Here is a 23,196-nt window from a genome sequence, read left to right on the forward strand (position 1 = left end):
GCTGGCACTTTTATTGTGATCACACAGCGGTGGGCACACGTTAAACAATCAGCGGGTGCCATAGTGCGTGCAGGCATAGGGTTGGGGAACCCCTGTATTAAATATTTCATGAGATCTAAAATGTAATGATTCCACATGTAAATAGTATGATCTAATAATAGAAGATAAGCTATCAACTTGTATTTTCAAATGTATAATGCGAATGAGACTTATCATTATGGTGGTGTTTTCCAAATTCTACATTAAAAATGCTTGAAAAGAAATGTACAAAAGGTTTTAAAATTAATGAAGACAGGTTGAGTTATTTCATTCTGTGGAAAGGCTTCTGGAAACTGAAACCTTTTGTTACTGGGAAATATAAAATGCCTGAACCATTCAAGACATTGATTTGCCTGTAATCTCAATCAAATGCCTGCGTGACTGCAGAGTTATTGAAAGTGTGGTTTCTAGCACTTTTTATTTGCATTTGAAAGTAATTTTGAAAAGCTTAGCCTTTTGAAAAACTCTAAAGCCATTCTATTTTTGGATAATTTTAGAACATGTATTATGATCTCTGAATTTGTATCAGGATAGACCAATGAGTTAAGGAGTCATTCAGAATTTTAAATATAAATATAAGGATTTATTTGGGCAAAATTTATTAAACTCCAGCTGCTGCATTAAAGAATTCTGAGTTCAATATCAAAGATGCAGTTTTAAGTGATGCAAGCCTGAAAACATGTGAAGAGTACAGCATTATAGAATGCTTAATGATGGTATCGTTTTATTAAAGAAGCTAAAAATATTGATGATTGACTGATCAACTGCTCTGAATTTTGAAAAGAGTTGAAAGGTCTTCCTTTTAATGCTCTGTTAATTATGTTTTCAGAAAATGAGATCATCAGATGGACTAAAAAAATGAGCATTTGTGCAAAAGGTATGTAATGATATCATAACAGAGTTGAATCCACAAACAGTAGAAAAAAATGAAAATCCAACCATGATTACTTGATATTAGGCTGGTGAAACATTAAATACATTTGTGAATTTGCTGACGATATAAAAAATAAAATAATGGAGGGGGAAAATTAATATTCTTTTCTACAGGGAGGAAGAATAGGATTGTGTGATGGAGCTGACAGACAAATTTTGTTAGGAAAAAATTTCATGCACTCCCAATAATGATGATTTCAAAGTGAAAAGTGATTAGATGTAATTTGAACAATGAATAAATTTATTTGTTAATAAGCTTTTCTCTTTAAATATGTTTGCAAAAATAGTGCCCAATAAACTGACATATTTAATAATCCGGCATCTCTAAAGTTTAAACGTGCTAGATTATTGAGCTTTTGCTGTATAAAAATTTGATTGCATTTTCACTGTTCTTTTATATCACTTTGCTATGTATAATGACCCAGCTCGAAAATACATAATATTTATAAAGTATATTATGGTATATATGGGTACAATATTTATAAAGTTTGTGATTATTTCATATCAGTTTAAAAACTGTCGTTTCCTCTATTTGTTACTCTGAATTACTTACTGTTTAACTGAATGAACTGTAGCTTCACAATCTTAATTGCTCAGCAGGCCATTTTTAGCAAGTAAAAGTTTTGTGTGATTGCTAAGACATAATTAATTTTCCATACGTATGTTAAATATGTTGAGTTTCATATTTAGCCTCTGTACACAAGTTATACAAATCTGTTCCATCAATTTTTAAGTGTTTAGCATTTTTTTAAATATAAATTTACCAAAATAAATATCTGAAATAGAACATAAATGTTATGCAATTCTTCTTTCATGTTAGTAGAGACAATTCCACTAATTTATTTAGTAATAATCCTGTTGCATATTTATAGTCATGGATTTTTCATAAGTGTTGAATGTTATTATTATTTTTTTAAGTTGTGCATTGTTCTATAAATTATTAATTTGCTTTTCATATTCATTTTTATGAATGAAACTTTTCACTAATCAATTTTATTCTGGATGAATAACGTTATCAAAACATATCACAGGCTTAGCGAAAAATAAATAATTTTGATGATTTCTAGCTAAATTTTTAGAAGTACTAGAATTTCAGAATAATTTTTCTGAAAACTACATTGTGTAGCTTTTAGAGTTCATCTGAAGTAATGATTTTTCTGAGAAAATTTTTGAATTTTTTTATTTGAAATAATAAGTAAATCAAATAAAGTATTTATTGAGTAAATTTTAATTTGCCTTTTATTTTTAAATATTGCTATACTTTTCTGTTTTGAGTGTTATTAAGGAAATGAAAGATGAAAATTTTAGTTTTTATTTAATTTGTCATTTACATTAACATTAAAGTACATTTTCAAAATCTAAATGTGTGTCTCTTCCATGGTACTGTAGCATTCAAGTTTTTAATGTATATTTCAAACTCAAAACTATAAAATATAATCAATTAATCTTTTCCACCAAGTTTCTATGTAATTTTGTCCTTTTTCACAACTTATCATTTATGGCATAAATTCACGTTTGTTAACTGTGTTATTATTTAAAAATAAGCAAAAGGAGTATCTCATCTTATATTTCTGGTATAAAATTATAATTTTCTTTGCAGCCACCTGAATTCAAATTAAGGCCTGAACATGCAAAATTACTTGAACAGTATTCTGATATTGACAGAGATCCTGGTAAGTTTATTTTAATTTGTCAAGTAGATTATATCTATTATTTCTTATTAAAATGTAATTGAGCGTGCATGGTGGAAACCCAGGAAATGGGTTCATTTTTAAACTAGATTTTGAAAATATGAAAGAACTTTGCTCTCTTTTTCTTTTTTAATATGTTGTTCAAATTATAAATATAGATAATAATTTGTTTCCTTTATATTTTGTCATTTTTTATTGTGAAAAACTATAACTTTCTTCTTTTCCTTTCCCCTCCCCTTTTTTTTTCTTTTTTAATTACCTTGGAACCGATCTAATAGGAATATGAAATTATAAACATTGCGTAAGGTTTCTTTTAGCAAAGTCACTGAAGAAACAAAGTCACTAAAGCAAAATACTAAAATACTTAGTGACTTTAGCAAACTAAGCTTTGCAACAACAAAGGTAACGCCTTCTTTTATTATTGCGAATTAAATCATGCTTAATCCATTCTGGAATTTATTCGAGGAAATAAGTGTTTCAGATTTACTTCATAATCTGTAATATAGATATTTTGAGTTTTTATGTATTTTTGCTTTGTTAGGAATTGAGAACTGAATTAATTGAATGAGAAATACTGAATTGTCTGTGAAAAACTGTTTCTTTTTTGTTTTGTTTGCTTAATTTCTTTTATACATCAGTTTAGATTTATTGTAGTATTTAAATAGAACTTGTGGCAATGATTAGATAATTCTCCCAGTGATATAAATTTATATGCATTCTGAGTTATAATATGTTAATAATATCTCCATCCCAAATGAAAAATGTGTTAAATATTTAGGTGTTTATCGCAATCAAAAACTAACCTTCAAAAACTGTATCAAAAATATCTGATCAAAGATAAAAAAGCCAACCAATAATAGGCAGTATCTATGCACTCATAGGGAGAAATTCTAATCTTAGTCTCGCTACAAAAAGAGTTATATATCTACAAGCTGTCCGCCCGCCGCGAAAAAATACAAAGAATTCAAAACAAGGCCATCCGAATAATTACAAATGCACCTTGATTCGTATGAAACAGCACTCTTCACAATGACTTAAAAATTAAACCCACGGATTCTGAAATTCTAAAAGCTTCTCATAACTTTTTTACGAAATGTACAGTCACCCTAAGAATATCATCAAAAAACTAGGAAATTATGATTTCACAATTGAACAATGTCACAAGAGTCCTTGCACTATTCACCATAATAGTTGGTGGTAATGTATATATTTTTGTTTTCTTCTTATTTAGCCAAGATTTTACTTCATTTTCTTTACTTGTAGTTTTACTCATCAAATTACAAAGTGCTATGGACTTTGTTCCTGCCAAAGCAGGTACACTTTGTGTGTAAATAGTTTTTAACCCTTGTGAAACGTGTTTCAATGTACTGCAAATTGAGTTTTTCATCATTTTACTTCATGCCAATTTTTGCTTATCAGAAGAATAATTTTTATGAAATTTTAAAAATGCCTTACAATACATCCTGCAAGAGATAGGGCCACCAGAGCTCCAGTCAACTAAAATGCTTTTCATCCCTACTAATAGATGACGCCACACGAGCACCTCATTTGTTCAAAGTTTACTTATTCTACAGACGGCGGCACCGGAGGCTCCGTCGCTAGTAATGTCTGAGTTCTAGCACAGCATGTGCACAAGTACTTCCATATTATTGAGTACAACTTATTCGATTCTTCGCGCATTTAAATGTCGAGTATATTTTTAAAGGCCGTTAATGGCCGATTGCCTCTTACTAAGTGATAAGACATAGACATATACATAGACATAGTTATAATATGGAAGAAATGTAACGCTGTTAAGTGAACGTAGCGCCAAAGTGTTGCTATGGTAAACAAATATAGTGAATTTTAAAAGAGTGCATTTTTTCTATAGTGGTTTATTCGCTATTGACGAAGTAGATTTAATTAAATTCAATAAGTTTAAATGAAATGCAAGAAAAAATGCGTATAATTTAATATTCCGTGCAAGGAAGTCATGTGGTGTACACATCAGATTTTTTTTAATACATAAATCTGAAGTCCTTCACATTGAGAATGTTGAAAAGTAAAAAGTTATTTCTGATATGTGAAATAAAAGTCATTGCTAGTAAAAATATAGACTTATCCAAAAGCAGACATAGTTTTGTATTTCCAGAATTATATTAGAGAAGTTTCTCAAGTTCTTGTGAGTGGAAGAATTGCATTTTTATTTCAGTAATTGTGTATTGCATTCTGACAAACATATATTGCTGTGTTATCCATATACATGGAACAATTTTGAATGGAATGTGACTATTTTGTTTAAAAACGAAAGGCAATCATGATAATCACATAATAATTTATTTACACATTGTTCTGTAAAGACATCAGAAAAATTAAATGTATATATTATACAAAATAAAATTTTTTGTGTACTGATCCTTCAACATGTCTAACTAGCTTGAGATTAAGGCTGTAAATATAAATGGTTTTCACACATTTTTTAGAATGATAAAGAATTTAAAAAAAATTTTTTTTTGAATAAAAATTTCTGGCAACAGCTTTTGTTTGAAATGAGAAATATCATCTGCTACTTTTAAATTTATTCTTCTTTCAAAATGCATATTGTATAAGATAGCATTGATTGCTATTGATATGGCTTTGGCATGTGTTTTAGATTGGCATTTATCCAGAGAAATCTGGATCCTTATGGACAGCAGTAGTATTATCCAATACCTAAATAATTAGAGAGGTATTACAGACGTGAAAGGAATTAAATTTATTGGGAAAACTTACGACCTTGCCTAATTCTTCTGTCTTCCATCTACAATGGATACCATCTGATATAAATATAATATATAATTATATAGGTGACAGATTAGCAAAGGTGGGTACTTCTTCAGTTTTATGCTTAACCTTTGACCTCTTTTGAGCTCTACTCGAGAAGAAATGCTTTGGTTTACATTTCTTGGAGACAACTACCTACACATTCATGGCATCATAGTGCATGTCCTGGTACTGCTATTTGCTTCAGGAATGATGGTAAAGGACCAAATGGCTCCGGCTTGGTTGACTTCAGGATACTTAAGAACTGTTAGATTTTTCTGTGGTTTCGGCTTGGTTGATTTCAGGACATTTAAGGACTCATATATTTTTCCGTGGTATTAAAACAGTCTCATTTTGTACCAAGTGAAATAACCATGAAACCACTGCACATCTACTTAATTGTATTGCCTTGCCTAACATCTACTTAGTTGTACTGCTTGAGGACCTGCTCATGAGACTTAATTTGGTGTTGGAAGTTATAAAGCTAAATGTACTTATGGGTCTGATTTGATTCAGATTAGATGGATTAGTAAGCTGAAGAAGAAGAAATGTCACGTGTTAACAAGCTGTGAATTGAAAGATATGTTTTTGCACTTTCTGAAGAAAAATATGGATATTTCATAATTAAAAAATGTTGTGAAATGCATGGTGTTAAAATTTCTAAGTGCAAAATAAGCAACATTTTTAATAAGAAAGGGAAAACTATGAATCATTACTTCTCCATAGAAAGGAGATTCCAAGCAAAATACCTGAAAAAGATATATACTGCTTTTAATTCTATTCTATTTGATATTAAATTCTATTTGACATAATCGAAAGTTCGAGCTTACTTTTATAAAATTGCTCTAACAGTCTGCAAAAAATAATAAGCCAGATCCAAGTTGAAGATTAAGGAACAACGCAATCTGCAACATTAACTGAATTAGATAATTTTAGCTTAGCTTATACCGTCCGTTATACATTAAATGCGCATGCGTAAACGTATTATGCGCATGCGCACACACATATTCGCAGCCGTAAAGGTCTTACACGCACGCTTAAACGCCTATGCGCATGCGTCAACGCGACGCATGCGCAGAAAGTTTGTAGCTTTGAGATCCGGATTATGGGTGTCCGAATTAACGACTTTTGACTGTACACGAAATTCAAAATAGTCATCTTCGGTACTGATGTGTGTTTCCACAAGTGCGAACTACAAAATGATACTATTAAAAGTACTTGATCTTAAATAAAGGATAACAGCTAAACGTAATGGTTTGTGAATGGAGATATTAAAAATATACTAGCATTTTATATTGTTCTAAATTAGTAAGCATTTATGCAGTATTTGCTTGTTTTAGGATTTTATATATTTTTGTAATGTTGTGCCTTAGAATTATAGCTTGTGAAAAATTTTTCAAAGATTATCATTGATTACAGCTCAAGGACATGGCAACAAAAGGCAGGGGAGATATTTCAAAAGCTTGCAATGGTATAAAAAATTAAACTACAATTTGCACTTTGTCCCTCTGAACACAAAACATTTACAAGAATTTAGAATATCCCCATACTTTCGTAACAAAATGAGTAAAAGTTTTCAAAGTTGTCCCAATCTGCAATGCTCTAAGAGTGTTTTACATACCAATTTTAAAAAGTAAATTTTTATCCAAGTTGCTCTGATAGATACCTTTTCTTGACAATTTTTGTATGTTTCCTAATTTTAGCTATTGTCCAATATTGGAAAGCATGACCTTTGTTGGCACATTGCCTAAACCCATGGACCAGTTCAGAAGTGTTATTGATAGAAGAATAAGAGAAGTTTGGAGAGCTGCCCACCTGATTATGAAATTTTTAACCCCTTGCCATTGTTACCTGAATCCAGTTTGGGCTACCCAGTCGCACCTAGTTGGGAATGCTCAAACTGACTTGGGCAAGACAAAATCAGTGTTTTTATTCTGTGAAGTCAAAAATGAGTGCATTTTCGTTTTTTCAAATGCTTAATATAGTGAAATTCACTGTTTTGTCAATCGATGATGATACTTATTTCACATTTATTTGAAAGTTGGATAGGAGTAGCTGTAAAGGCACTCATTGGGAGTGAAAGAGTAAAAAATATTTTCCATTTTTGACACATTTTTCTGAAATGTACTCCACGTATAAGTGATTAAATAAAGAAAAAGTAAAAAATAATAAAAATAATACAAAATAAAAAGGGAAATAAAAAAATGAAGATATTACATAATGTCCCATTTGTTAAGTATATAAATTCATATCATGTAAGTGTATTTTGGCTCATGGTCATAACTGTCATAGAAAGATAGTATTTATTTTTTCTTAAGCACTTGTTTTCTTCTACTTCCTGTGTTTTGATATTTATTATTTTCTTGGACATTGTTCACATATCAGTAGCTTTCATTCTAATATAAAAAATTATTTATGTATAAAATTGTTTGTTAATACAAAAATTAATTTATTGCAGATGTTTTATTTCAGAAAATTTAAAAAGAATTAGCCTGTCATGTATTTCTTAATCCTGTATTAATTTATTTCTATTTTGTTGCAGTTGATTATATTGAAGATGATCTTTATCTATTATTACAGTCTCTTATGGTAAGTCATTGTTCACATCTATCTATAAAAGATAAAATTATAATTAAGATGTGGCTGTTCTTCTTTGATGTTATTTATAAACAGAGTAATAATTTTGCAACAACAGAAGTTCCATGATTACTTTTGCAGATTTTAGAGGATTCTGTGAGACTCACTATAAAATACGAGGGTTGGAACTTTAATAGTGGCAACACAGCTGAAAAAACGCTACGTAACAAAACCAAAGAATATCGCGTATACCACACGTGAACTACATACCTACCTTACCTCTCAGCAAAAAGAATGAATCGTCCTGCCTACGTCACGCGCATGCAGAGTGACGCGAAGAACGGATCCTTGTATTATCTCGCGGTCTAAAGTAAGTGTTGTCAGGATGTTTTCAAAACAAGAATAATGATGTTGGATAAAAATTGAATGTGCCAGAGGTCGTACAGCATGACAGTGTCATCAAGGGCTTCAAGAGGCTTGCGGGGAATCTGCATTGCCTTACAGAACCGTAGCAAGATGGGTGAAAGCATTCAATGAAGGATGCCAAAACGTGGCAGACATGCTGCGGCCAGGTCATCCGAGTGTCAGCGATGCAGACGTGCAAGCTGTTGCCGCACTAATGGACAGTGATTGCTGCCAAACGATTCGTCAGCTGGCCGGACAAACAGGATTAGTGCATACAACTGTGCTGCACATTCTGAAGGAACGCCTGTCCATGAGAAAAATTGCTTCACGATGGGTTCCACATCAATTGACGGAAATGCAGAAATGGCTACGATACGATGCTGCCCAAACCCACCTGGAGTGCTATGAGCGCGAAGGAGATGCTTTTTTACACTGTATCATTACGCTGATGAGACTTGGGCCCAATCGTACCACCCAGAACTGAAACGCCAATCAAATGAATGACGTCATCACGGGTCACCACGACGTTCAAAATTTCGTCAGAACCCCAGCAATGTGAAAGTTATGGTGATTCTCGTGTACGACTGTGATGGTGTCATCCTAACGTATACCGCTGCCCCACAGCAGACCGTCACTGCGCAGTATTACTGCTCATTTTTGGAGCACAATCTCCAACCAGCTTTGAGAAAAAAACGGCGACACTTTCTGCAGAACGCTCCTCTCATTTTGCATGACAATGCTCGGCCGCATGCAGCGTAAGCTGTGACTGATTTGTTCAAGCGATGGGGCTGGGAAGTGCTTTACCATCCACCATACTCCCCAGATCTGAGCCCTTGTGACTATGACTTAATTCCTAAGATGATGGAACCACTTCGTGGAACTCGCTTCCAAACTGTTCCTGAGATTCTTGCGGCAGTAGACCAGTCCATTCAAACTATCAACAAAACAGGCGCTGCTACAGGTATTCTGCGACTTCCACATCGTTGGAAACGGGTTGTACACAATGCTGGCGACTATATTGAAGGACTGTAAAACATGGTGACATGAATCACTTTTGTATTCCTTGTAAATAAATAGTTGCCACTATTAAAGTTCCAACCCTCGTATATTTGTGAATTCTAAATTTTTTTTATGTTATTTCTTTTTAAATTTTTGTTTTGACAGTTATTTTTTATACTTAAACAATTTGCATACTACCTTACTTCAGAATATGCATGAAAAATACAGTAAATTTGATCCTATTTCAAATCTAGATCGACCATTGATTCTTAAATTATTATTTGCCAGTTTTTCTAAACTTTTGGAAGATAGCAAAAGATTATTTTTGAAAGTTAGACAAAGTCATTTTTCTTTGTCTTTTAATAATTCTAAACAGTTTTGATGCCAAATGATTTCTTTTTCTAAATTAAAAAGAATTAATGAAGAAAATGTCTATATTCAGTATAATGTATTCAAATGCTGTTGATCAAAATGAAAGTCTTCATGTCATATAACAGCTTGATTACATTACCAGAATTTGCCTGTTTATAAATATCAGTTTTAATCAAAAATGTTTACAGAAACTTCCCCAAGTTATATATCAAATGAGGAGTGTATTGAATGACCATTCATACCATAAATTTGTTTGTAAAATGTTACTAGTTGTGCCATTCATATCTCCTAACAACATTCGTGAAATAAGAGCTATAAATACTATCAAATAAGCAGTTAAAAATGCTAACAATAATAAAGTAATACATTTTAGTATTATAAATATAAAATTTAAATAACTAATGAAATACTTTACTGTACAGTGTGGATTGTAATTTTGGATTGTCATTTTTGAGGCATGTGAGGATGATGCGAGGGGAGGAGAAGACTAATGACAGGTAAAGGGCGCATTTGTGATGAGAAGTGGAAGGAGTTTGATCTGTTAGATAGGCCAGCAACATTGATTTTTGAAGAAAGAAAATAAGTGTCCAAGTAGATTTTCTTGTTCTTCTGTCATAAATCAGATGATGGTAGTATATAACATCATGTGCAGCAGAGTTTATTTTAACCAACCATTGGGTCTTGATTTTCTAAAGAGTGAGGTCTTCAGTCTTGGAAAATGCTGTTGCCATTTGTATCTAATTTTGTATTGCTGTGATGTATTTGTTAACTTTCTTTTCTACTCCAAACAAATTTTATTCTTTGAGAACAAGTTTGTGCACTTCTGTAAAATTTCATAAGTGCAGAGTGTCTATGGTATAATGCTTATTTAATTAGTTTTGTATTATTTATGTCTGTTTTTGCTACATAGAAGATAGATTTTTCTTTTCTTTTTTGTGGGAGGGAGGCAGAAGGAATGATAGTTCAAATCCTATTTGTGGTCAATAAAATTATTGTTTTAGATATTAGGCAATGAAATGTTGTAATTTATTCTGTGACTGACCATTTCATGAATTTTGCATTTTTTCTAATGATAAAAATGTTGCCTTATTTTTAAATATTCTTAATAAATATAGCTTTAACTTAATTATAATGTTACTGAGGAAACCATGTGTATAATTACAGATTGCTGTTAAAGAAAGGGATGAATCTGCATTGTTACACCTAGAAAGAGATTTATGGTAATTTTTTTTAATTGTTTCCAACATTATAGGCTTTTATTTGGAGAAAATTGTGGAAATTATTACCAATATATGTATAGAGGAGATCTTGCAGATTATTTAAAATCTGAGTTACCAGTGCCAGATGTAATTTTGCATTTCTTGTGAAATATAGTCATTTTTAAAATGTTCTAAATTTAAAAAAAGAAAGAAAAAAATTGTTCTTATAAATATTCTTCTTGCTTTTTTCCTGAAAGTGAATTAAATGTAATTTACTATTTTTTTGTGGCTGTGGAAAACGGTTATGTTTAATAAAATTTGTATGATGGGAGATTTAGGTAATAGCCCAAATTAAAGTGCAAAAATGAAAAATAAATTCATATTACTGCTGAAAAATATTCATTATATAGGACATTTAAATAATTTTTTTTAGTCACAATATATTACTATAGTATTTGTATAAAAGTTCATTATTTACAGAATATAATGCATTTTCTGTTAGTATGTGTTATATTTGTCAATCGCTAGTTTTAAACTAGAACTGTATAAGGTTTATTCAAATGAAAAATTAATGAGTTATACAAATCATTTTATGATCAGGATATTCAAAAATGCACACCATAGTGATTAAGATATTTTCTTCACTGGAGAGCCAGCTTTCTGTTTTCTTATTCATATAAGATGGTTGCCTTGTAATGAATACCTTGCATGTAAGTTTTTTTTTTTTTTTTTTCCTCAAAAGGAAAACAAAAAGTGAGTTCTGTTAATTATTATTATGCAATATCTTAATTCTGGATTATAGGAAATATCTCAGTAGTTGCCAGCAAATTGTCTTCTGTCAGCTTTAGCATTGATATGAACATTATCATGAAACAATGATGTTTGATGTTCCTTTACTTAAACCTTACTAACGTCTTGTTCAGCACTGCAAACTGTAAGCTTTTAATCTTTTACAAGTTGTTGAATTTCAGCTCAGAATGGCTTTGTTATAGATTTTAGTTCCTTTTTTATTATGCTTCTAATTTGAAATGCCATTTAGCTTTAAAGTGCCAAGCACCAAAATTACTTTGGGTGTTTTTGCGTCGATCATTCTACAACAGTAGCATCTTTTTCTAAATTTCATAATGCTTTAATTTAGTTCTTTTTTAATTTTGTGTTAATATAAAGACTCTTATTATGCAGTAGAACTTGTAATATTATTATAACGAATGATATTTTCATGAAATTAAATAGAAATAGTTCAAAAACCTACTTTTTACTAATTAAAATTTTACTCTTATATAAATCAAACATGTTTCTAGATTTATCCTTGATCAGGTATCTTTCATTTGTTAGGTGTGTGTATGAATGAGGCATCATAAATTTAATTATAAACTTAATTTTTTTAAAAGAAGTTATCTTTATTTTTATTTAAAAATAATGTAGCATTCAGCAGAATATTTTATTGGTATTATGTGAAGCATCAGGGAAGAGGAGGATCTTTATAAAGCAGGAACAAAATTATAACAATAGCTAAAGCATCCCATAATAGTAACCAAAATGAGATTAAAGAATTTGCATCAGTGCTGTAATGCATTATTTGAATGCAAATTATTGAACATGAAGTGTAGATTATTTGCTTAAATCCAATAAAAAATTGCATTGTTCAGATTATGGCAGAGTAGGCTAGAGCTGTCTGTCTAAGGGAAGAAATGTCTTCATAGAGGATTTGCTAACAGTCCAATATAGAAAACATATCATAATGAAATATATATATATATATTTCATGATAACTCAACCCTCAGATCAACAGAAAAACAAAGTAAACCAGAGTAATCATTAAGAATATTAAGCAAACAAAATGCATTCTGGATACTGTCTTACCCTAATAACACTAGCATAGCTAAAATCAGTGAACCTTGATAATATCATTTGGTTTATTATTTTCTAGCAGAAGGAGCTAAATGTATGGATATTTTTTAGTTTTCCCCATGGGCCATATAAATATTAACTAGTTTCAAATACACTGTAACATTTTTAGATAACAAGAAAAATTGAGATTTGCCTCTCCTGTAAACTGCTTCACTTTAGTAACTTTAGCAACTAAGTATATTATAAAATTTATGTCTGTAATATATTTATTACTGTAGTAGATATAATGGCTAAAAATAAAAATAAATCTAGAATAATATTTTAACCTAAACAACAACAACAACAAAAGATCTGTTCGACATTCCAAGCGGATAAGATTATTGAATATTATTAGATTACCTTTGTTCAGTCATCTTATCCACTTGGAATGTAGTAAAAAATTTTTGTTTCAACTTGGAATGAAGAACATATTTTTTAAAAATTCAAATCAGGACAAGGATTTGGTATCCTATAATGAGATAATTTGATTGCATAAGTATTTTATACATTTTCCTGTAAGCAACATAAATATAAATTGGTTTACTTTAATAAAAGCTATCAGCAAAAGGGTATCTTTTGAAGTAGATAAATGTAACATTCTTTGCCATATTAAATTACATGCTTATCTATGATATCATTATTTCTTCATGATGCAATCTTATTTTCTTTATATCAAATGATCTGTAAGTGTTTTATCACTAGGGCTTTATAAATTATATGCAAAACAGCGATTTCTTTTCTTTTTTTCTACCCAGTTGTGTAATTATTGTAAGCATGGCCAGTGCAGGATTTACGTATAAGCCACACACGCCCCCCCCCCAAAAAAAATTAAAATATAGTAATAGTATAAGATTTTTATAAAGGGCTCCATATCTCAAATAGCTTAGGTTCTTTATCAAGTCTAAATCCAGCTCTGAACATGGATATAGTTCAATAAATGTTACTTTTTAGTTTGTATTCATGCATTTTAAACAATATAAATCTTGACAGAAATGTACTTGCTTTATTGTACATTCTATAACTTCAGAGGAACTATTACACTGAACAGTAATAGTTCCTCTAAATGTAGGTTTTTTATAATGATGCTGTAATTTTAGTTATAAAATGAGAGTTCCGTTTTAGTACGTGAGTTCAATAATGTTAGTTTGTTTTGGATACTTATATCTCAGCCCCAATGTTTAAATTGAATTCTTTATGCAAATTGCTTTTTGTTATGCAATGCGATTTATCTATGAAATATTGATGTTCAGTATTTGGTCTAGTTTTTGTATGTAGTCTGCTCTCTACCCCCAATTTTAATTAATTTTTTACCATTTATATTTTTATAACTAGAAAATTCCATTCTAAAATTTATGATGTGAAATATATCTTTTTCAGTTTGGGCTTTAAGAAAATTTGTGATTAAAAATACTGCAATAGTTCTGTATTTCGAAATATATTTTAAGTCCTTCTCTAAGTTTTAGTGATGTGTGCTATTTTGTCCCACAAATACTTACGATTTATATTTTTTTAACAATGTATAGAATGCTATTCATCATAAATCATTCTTCCATTCCTAATTTAAGACATTTTCCATTTAATTTCACTGTTTATTATTTGGCTTACTTGTTTTATGTTTGTTGTTGTTTGTTACTTTATTTATTAGGAAAAAAAAAAAAAAAAACCACAGCAATACTACCAATATAAAAATTAAAAAAATAGTGTAAGCAATAAATAGAATACATGTATTCAGTGTAATTGTTAATGCCATTTGCTGCTTCAAAATCCATTCTCTATTAATTACTTTAAAAAACGATTCACTTTCTTTAGAAATCGCCCACACTTGTTTAAATCCTGGTAACTTTTTTACATTGATCAAGTTTGATTTATTTCTAGATTTTGTAAGTCTGTCTTTACTTAAATAACAATTGTTGTTACTAGCAGAATGATTGTCAGGTAAGACTGTTCCATTATCACTGCTGTGATTATTCATCTCATCAATTTTATCACTACATTTCTCTTCATTGCTGTCAACATTTCAGTTGTATTCCCTCTCCTCATTGGTACTGATCTTATCTCATGGATATCTTATCTTAACTTATCTGAAGGGTATCTATATTTCATCTTCATTTAAGTATTTTTTATACTTACACATTATTTAAAATTACAACTCTAATAAAACAAATCACAGTAAAGATAATGCAAGCATTATGGAGAAAATAGAGTTACACAACAATTAGTCATTACTTTATTTCATACTTGCTACTGGTTAAACAAACTGAGCTAACAGTTCATCTGTAAAAGTCATATTCAAGGTTAAATAAAGGAATAAAAGCGCTAGTTGACACTTCCTGTGTTCAATACACTAATCATGTTCTAAAACTGAGGCTAGGCAGAAAAGTGTGATTGTACATTTTCCAACAGGGTGTCATATGTTAGTGTAAAGATTAATAAATGAGATTTAAACCCCCTTTTGTCATGTGTATGTGTTGTGTATAGTTGTTATGTGTATGTGTTGTGTATAGTTGTTATGTGTATGTGTTGTGTATAGTTTTGTTATGTGTATGTGTATAGTTGTTATGTGTATGTGTTGTGTGGATAGGCATACCTTGTTTTATTGCATTTTGCAGGTATTGCACTTTTTTACATATTAAAGATTTATGACATCCCTGCATTTAGTCAATTATTTGGTGCTATTTTGTCAGCTGCATTTACTCCTTTCCAATCTCAGTCACATTTTGGTCATTATCACCATTTCAAATTTTATTATTATGCTGAAAGCGGACCAAATAATAATCATACAACCACCTGTAGGTGCTCAATGACAATTTCTCATTGATTATTATCATCAAGATTCAGAGACTGTTATTCAATTCTGTCTGTTATTAAAATCATGCATTTTATGAATTTCCATTCTTCAGATTATTGCAGTATTTTTGTAAATTTCATATATGTATTATATTGGTTTCTGATGCATAGTTTCAACATTTAGATTTAGATTTCCTTTTCATTAATATTACATTGAAATTATAACTATTACAGTTGCCTTAATTGAAAAAAAAAATGTAATGTTATCTCTCATTTTAAATTAAAAATTTGCAGTGGTTAGTCTTGGAGAGAAAGTATGAAGAATGTGATAGTCAATTGAAAGCATCTTGCATCAGAGAGAGTTACATTGTGAATACAAGCTTTTGAAATAAATTCATATGATAGCCTGTAATGCTCCATAACTATTGGCACAAAGTTTATTATTCACTTTTATGTACTTCAGTAAACTCAGGGGTAAGAAAATGATAGATCCTTTACTGATTTATAGATTATAGATTTATAACAGTAAAAATAGCATTTTATGTACTGGATGACTAAGAAATTCAGTTATATAATTTTATTCAATGGACGTTATCTAAATCCATTAATATAACTAGGTGGGCCTGTTTGTAATTTAGAGGAAATCTTTTTGTCATGTGCACATGGTTTCTGATCCTTAGAATATTTAATTAAATTTAGAAATCTCAAAAGAAATATATGATCTCGTATCTTTGAATCTATTAATTAACAGAAGGTTCTGCTCAGATCTTAGTTTTTGGTTCCCTTCTACATGCAGGAGTTTTATTCAATACTGCCATCTGCATTCATTCTTTCTTTTATGCTGATAGCAAATTATTCTTATAAATTTAGCATATTGATCATATGTTTTAAAAAAACAGAATTTGATAAAAAAAAAGTTATTTCCAGTTTTCGAGATATTGTTGTTATAATCTTTTTCCCCCACATGCATTGCTTTCTTAAGCATTAACATTGAATTAATTGAAAATAACGTTGAATTGAAAATAAACTACATATATTTTTTTTTTTTCAGGCCTCGTTTAACGCCTCTTCAGAATGATATATTAAGTAAAATTCTTGCTCAATATAGGGACTACTCTGTGAGCCTTCCATATAAATGAAAATTAGATCTTCACAGATACATATTTAACAATGAACACCTTCAATTCCCCGTGGAACATTCAAAGTGAAAAATTTGAAGAATTAGTTATGTCAAGTGTTTTGAGAACAAGTGCACATTTTAAACTAGATTTATGATTATCATATAAAAATTAGAAATTTTTGTGCATTCAGTGAATGAGTAATTTGTCATCAAAATTAATAACAAATGAAAAAATTTTCTCATATTTTATATTAAATATTTCATATAGATAAATGTTATAATTCTATTAAAATCACCTTTTAGGTAATGTATTAAAATTCTTTGTTAAGTGTGAGTGATAATTGAAAGCAAGAAGTCTGTTCAGTAGTTGATGAAATCACTTCCTGTTTGGAAAATTAAAAAGCAATCTTTAAAACAGTATTGTGTTTTCTGATTACTGTTACTGATTTTTCTGGGGCCTTCTATAGACAAAAGATTGCTTGCTTTTGTTAAACATTCTGCCTGATATCTTTATTAATTCACTCTTGAGAATTTAAAAACAAAAATTAAGGAGCACAATGATTGAAAAAATATTGTTGAATGTGGAACTTAAGGTAAATAAGCTGCAATTTTTTAATGTCAGTTTTTATGTCAAATCAGAAGACTTAGCCAGAAATCAGTAAGAGAAGCACACCATCTTGAATTTTAAGATTAGATGAAATTCAGCCTTAGGTTGGCATTCATTTTAGATAAATAGTATGGACATTTTAAGATAATATGATAGTATGCCTGGAGAATAATTTTACCTCATGGAAAAGAAAGACCTGTGTCAAATTATTTCATAGTGTAATAATAATTACTAATAACTCTTTAAAATTAATGCCAGTCTGAAACTGAATTTTGTCTAAATTTAAAGCAATAAAATAATTTGTTAACCTTTTTCTATGGTACTGTAGTATGTAGCTCGGTGGTTTTCAACCTATTTTGCCCTACACACCTCACCATTGCCAGAAGATTATTCCTCTTCTCTTCCTTTCCAAAACTTGAAAAATACATGCATATTTATTTTGATTTAGATTGTTTTTTAATGTGTTTTATAAATTAAACAACAAAAAGTACAGGAAATGTTGATAAACACTGAAAATTGAATAAAACTGGTGTTTTACATTCATAAACTAAAATACTTAAAAGCTGAATAAAAGGCTGGCCACATACCTCTCTCCAAATCTATGGTATTCCCTCCCAAAGGGAAAATCCCCCTTCTGTAGATGAATGCTAATGATAGAAGTAAGGTAATAAAATACATAATATTATATTGTGTTATTGTGTAAATTGAATAAAATTAGCTTTTAATAGTATATTCACACAAGGTGATATCCCTGAAGATGTGTTTCTGGTGTTTAGATACATGAGAGAAAATGTGTACTTTTTAATATTATAACCCTCTGATTCTCTGATGGAGCACTCAGAAGTTCTATATCAATCTTTGAAAATCTGTATGTTCACTTAAAGTAACTATCACTTAAAGTAACAATAATATAACTTTACTCTTTAGTATTTATAAGGAGAATATAGGATGTCAAATTTACGAAAAAGTTTGCATCTACCAGTTTTCCTCAATGTGCAGCTAATAATTCTTTAAAATTAATGAAAAATCTCAGGATTAAGTTTTGCCATTATTTTTATGTAATAAAATATTTAAAATCTTAAAACTAATTTTTAATAAATTTTAAGCAATTAAAACTTACATCTTTTGTTCCCTATCATTGATTTTTTGGTTTTTGATTTTCGATAGCCATTTTGTTTGGGCCCAGCAGAGGCTGAGAGGTAAAGTCACTGGGATTTTGACCTTGGTTTGATTCCTGGTAAATGGGCTGGATGCACGGTTCATTGTTTTCCTCATGTGTAACATAGATATGAGCCAGTTTCTCTTAGAAAATCCTCCACAAAAAGCATCCCTTTCCTTAAACAAACAGCCCTCGTGTGTTTTGACATAATCAAAATAAACCAAACAACCCTAAGCCATTTGGTTGCTTATTATACCTTTCTTTCTTCAGCAAATAATTTTGGACAATTTGAAAGTATTCAGATCAAAATTTCATTTTAGATTATCCCAGGAAATTTAGTAAGTGTCTGTTATTAAGTATTTAGTGTTAAATATTAGATTCTTCAAAAACAATAAATCTCTTTAGCATACTGTATTTAGCAGTTTTTTTAATATAAACATACTAGCATAATAATATATGCAACTGATAGATTTTTGTGAGCAATAGTTTGAATTAAATTATCAGCTAAACTTGAATTGCAGTCTTCTTGAAGTTGCACTGCAGTTCTTAAAAAATTGCATCAAGAAGTAATGTAGTCAAGTAAAGTTTTAATTAAATAAACTGTAATAATAATTTTAATATTCTTTGTAATTTTTGTATGTATTAGTACTTACAAGCTATGTATGTATATGTAAATATCCATTTATTCTATTTTATTGGCATGAATCAACAGTATTTTTCACAACATTAATAAATTTTTGTTAAATCTTTCAGCTGTTGATCTTTTCCCTATTTATTTATTTTTATTAAATAATGTGAGTGTAAGAAAACACATGATCATCTTCTTCAACTGCAACTTTACAGTTTCATTTGAAGAAGGCAGTCTTCTTTGAATCACTGAAAGTGCTTCTAATATCAAAATAAAATTTACATCAATTAATAATGCGTTTTCTTACACTCCGTTTTACTTAGCTTGTCATTCTTTCCCATTTCCTGATATGTATAAAATATTTTTTATCACACTGTTATGGAATCTATTCTATTATTTTCTTTTTATCTATTAAAATTAATCTATTAAATTATTTTATTCTATATTTTGTTTAAGCATTATTTTCTGGTACTATATTATGGGTATATGATTTCCTCCCTAATTACTATGACTTTTGTTGAAAATTTGAATTTTCTTCATCATTTGCATATCTATGAGATCTGTAAAATGTATCCAACCTTCGGCTGGAAAAAATATATTACTTACATGATAGTACTGGGACTTTAATCCCCTTCAAAGTAGGCACCTTGTGCCTCCACACAAGTAGCGCCCCCCCCATTTTTTCCATGGCTGAAAACACTTCTGGAAGGCTTCTTTTGTATTGAAGTTGAGCTTTGCCACTGTGTTATGCATTATCTCTTCTCCACTGTGAAAACTGGATCCTTTTAATGTGATTTTCAGTTATGGAAACAACCAGAAGTCACAAGGAGCCATGTCTGGAGAGTAGGGAGCTTGGCAAAGGACTGGAATTCCTTGTTTTGCCAAGAAAGTCTGTCTCAGGTGTGATGATTGAGATGGAGCATTGTCGTGATGCAACTGTCAGTTTTTCGCTGTCCTGAGGTCTGGTCTTTTGCACCAAATTACATCATGGAGCCATGCTTTTTTCGGCCTTGGGGATCCAGGATGTTTCCATTGTGACAACTGTGCTTTTGTTTCTGGTTGTACTTGTACACCCATGAGACTCATCTCCAGTTATCATGGTATTCAAGAACTCAGGTTCAATGTCAGTAGTGCACAGCAGCTCTTGTGCAACTTCAAGGCGGAGTTCTTTCCTGTTTCATCGACAAAAGCTTGGGCACAAATTTTGAAGTCACTCTGTGCATGTTCGGATCATCATGCTAAATTGTATGTTTAGAATCTTTACTGATCTCAACATCTTTGGCAATCTCTCGTATGGTCAAATGACGATCTCCCATTATTAGATTTCCTCTCAACAACAGTTGCATTCTGAGTAGTTTTGGGACTTCCTGAATGATGATTATTCACCACTGATGTATGGGCAATTTTGGATCGGTTTAGCCACTCCTTAATTTGTGTTACTTCCATAGCATTGTCTCCAAACCCTTGCAGAATCTTAGAAATTGTTTTGCTTTTAGAATCACCAAGCTTTTCACAAAGTTTGATGGAGTACTGTTGTTCAACTTTTTTAGTCATTTTAAGAGGGAAAAAAAAAAAAAAAATCCAGCGAACACTTATAAGAGCATTTCACTCAGCGGCCAGCAGGCAATGATGATTTTGACTGACTGACTGGAACACTGAGAAATTCAAGCATGTTGCATTAAGCTGTCTTCCACAGTGCACAGTGACAACAGCGTAGCTTCACTACTTTGTGCGGGAAAATTCAAGGTTAGATACTTTTTATACAGACCTTGTATATTTTTGTATGCATACTGTCAATTCCTCTGTTATATAATATATACCGTCAAAAGTCGTTAATCCGGACTCGTCGGGACTTCGGCGATTCCTGATTATCGATTTTTCCGGATTATAGATCATCAGTTTAAATCGCGTAAGATGGCATGCAGAAATTCTAAAATTAAAAATATGAAACCATAATTTATGAAATAAAGAACAATTATGATCTAAAGGGTATAAAAATTTACAAAAAAGCTTAATATTTATTTGTTTACTTTATTAAACATTTCTTTCAATGTAAGTTGTTTAAGTAAGAGGTCTTACGCGCACGCGTAAACGCCTATGCGCTTGTGTCAACGCGGCGCATGCGCAGAAAGTTTTTAGCTTTGAGGTCCGGATTATAGATCATTCCGAATTATGGGTGTCCGAATCAACGACTTTTGACTGTATTTATAAATAATGAAGGATGAAAATTATTGTTTACTCTTTATATTGATTTCTTTTGTAGTTCAATAAAATAGAATAATTAATTGTTCACAATCTATTTACTGTAATTATGATATCTGATAAAATGTAGAAGAGTTGTTACTCAGTTTTAAGTTACCATATTTCCCAACGTATAAGACACACATTTTTCTTTCGAAATTTCGTGTCTAAGAACTGGGTGCATCTTATAAAAGTGTGACATTGGTCATTTAAGACAAGACTATCTATAATAAAGATGAACTGATGTAATGCATTTGGGAAAATTGCGCTGGGCTAATTGTATACTTTACGGCAGTGGCCTGAAACTCAAATTGTGCTCAACCTAAAAACACAGCTGATGGGCTAGCTTTTTTTTAAAGCAAAATTAAAATTTTTCATAAGTAAATAAATAAATAAAAAACTAAATTGTAAATTTTGCTTATTAAATATTTATTAAAATATACATAAGCAGTCATAATAACAGTAAGGAAAAAATTTCAAATTTAAACTTCTTTTCAGTCTGAAATCTGAAGTTTGGTACTTGCAAGACATTCTTATTGGTTGCAACTTAATATATGCTATATGGTATAGCACGTGGCAGTTCTGACAGTGATGCCGACTTGTTTATTGAATAAACATTAATTTCAATAGCTTTATGTAATATTTTTCTTCTGTTCAACTGCAATCGAGCAGGTTAATAAAAATCAGTGTGTCAACCAAATAATTCTTTATTTTTTTTTTAATTTTATGGTCCCAGAATCAAATGTGTCTTATATAAGAGGAAACATGATAATAATTTTAGCTATGAATACTTAATTAACCTAACTGGTTATAAAAGTTATTAAATGCTTTAAAACTGATTGGAATAATATGTGAAAGAAAAAATAGTCATGCAGTTGAAATATATATCGACATTGCTATACTATTGTTTTATATAATAGGTACAATGTAATTTTATGTATCTGACTTTTTAGGGTTATGTGTATGTGAGGGTGATGTGTATGTGAATTTACTTTGTGTAGTTATTTTGAATGGGTAATGCAGTGTAATTTGCTTGTAAATAAGATGAGAATTTATTATTGTAAAATTGTGTTTCTGTGCAACAGATTATGCATATAGATGAGTCCAGTGACAGATGAAAAGAATAATGTAGTACTAGCACCAGGAAAACAGTTTATTCAAATTTTTGACATATTTTGCATCTTATTAAGTCTAACACATTGAGTTATATAAGATGATTCTATATTGTTTTTACAAATTAAGATGGGTGATAGTACTCATCCAGATGAGCAATAATTACCGTAGAACATAGGGTCGCATTCCACTCTGAGAGGCAGAAAAGAGGGATATTAGAATTACAATCCGAACTTACAACAGTTTTGGGAGAGGGAATGAATGAGATCAAAAGTTGCACAATCAGTCTAGTGAAAAACTCACACAGACTGCACAAAATGAATAAAGCCAAAAGCTTGGCGTTCGGGTATTAATTCGAGCTCAGACTTTGATGGCAAACACTCGAATGCACGTCTTTGGTTTTCAAGGTCTCAATCTTGCAAACGATTGCAACACATTAATTATCTAATCAAGAGCTGAATATTATCAACTAACTCCAACTTCTGCTGTATGCTGAGATTAGATGAAAAGTTCATGCTATGTTCTGGCTGTCAGAACTTCGTGTCCCATAGAAGGGCACTTCAAGTAGAATGAGCACAGCACAGTAAGTATAAGAGGGTAGGATAGAAGATGACAAAAAGGAAAAAAAAACTGCTACCTTGATTCCCTAATAGGT

General features: G+C 30.6%; 1 protein-coding gene across 2 annotated transcripts in view; it reads left to right on the plus strand.

Moving 5' to 3' along the window:
- Hap40 (Huntingtin-associated protein 40 kDa) overlaps window positions 1–17,213 on the plus strand; it is a 68,360-nt gene extending 51,147 nt beyond the window's left edge. For both annotated transcript variants that reach the window (XM_035352832.2, XM_035352833.2), the window contains 4 exons: window positions 2,573–2,645; window positions 7,987–8,033; window positions 10,962–11,017; window positions 16,725–17,213. In XM_035352832.2, the coding sequence (XP_035208723.1) occupies window positions 2,573–2,645; window positions 7,987–8,033; window positions 10,962–11,017; window positions 16,725–16,812 (264 nt within the window). In that variant the 3' untranslated portion in view covers window positions 16,813–17,213. The remainder of the gene's footprint in view (window positions 1–2,572; window positions 2,646–7,986; window positions 8,034–10,961; window positions 11,018–16,724) is intronic.
- The last annotated feature ends 5,983 nt before the right edge of the window (window positions 17,214–23,196 follow it).

Source organism: Stegodyphus dumicola, chromosome 3 (genome assembly GCF_044657685.1).
Source record: "Stegodyphus dumicola isolate Sdum_Otavi_A_Nest chromosome 3, ASM4465768v1".
NCBI classification, from domain to species: Eukaryota; Metazoa; Arthropoda; class Arachnida; order Araneae; family Eresidae; genus Stegodyphus; species Stegodyphus dumicola.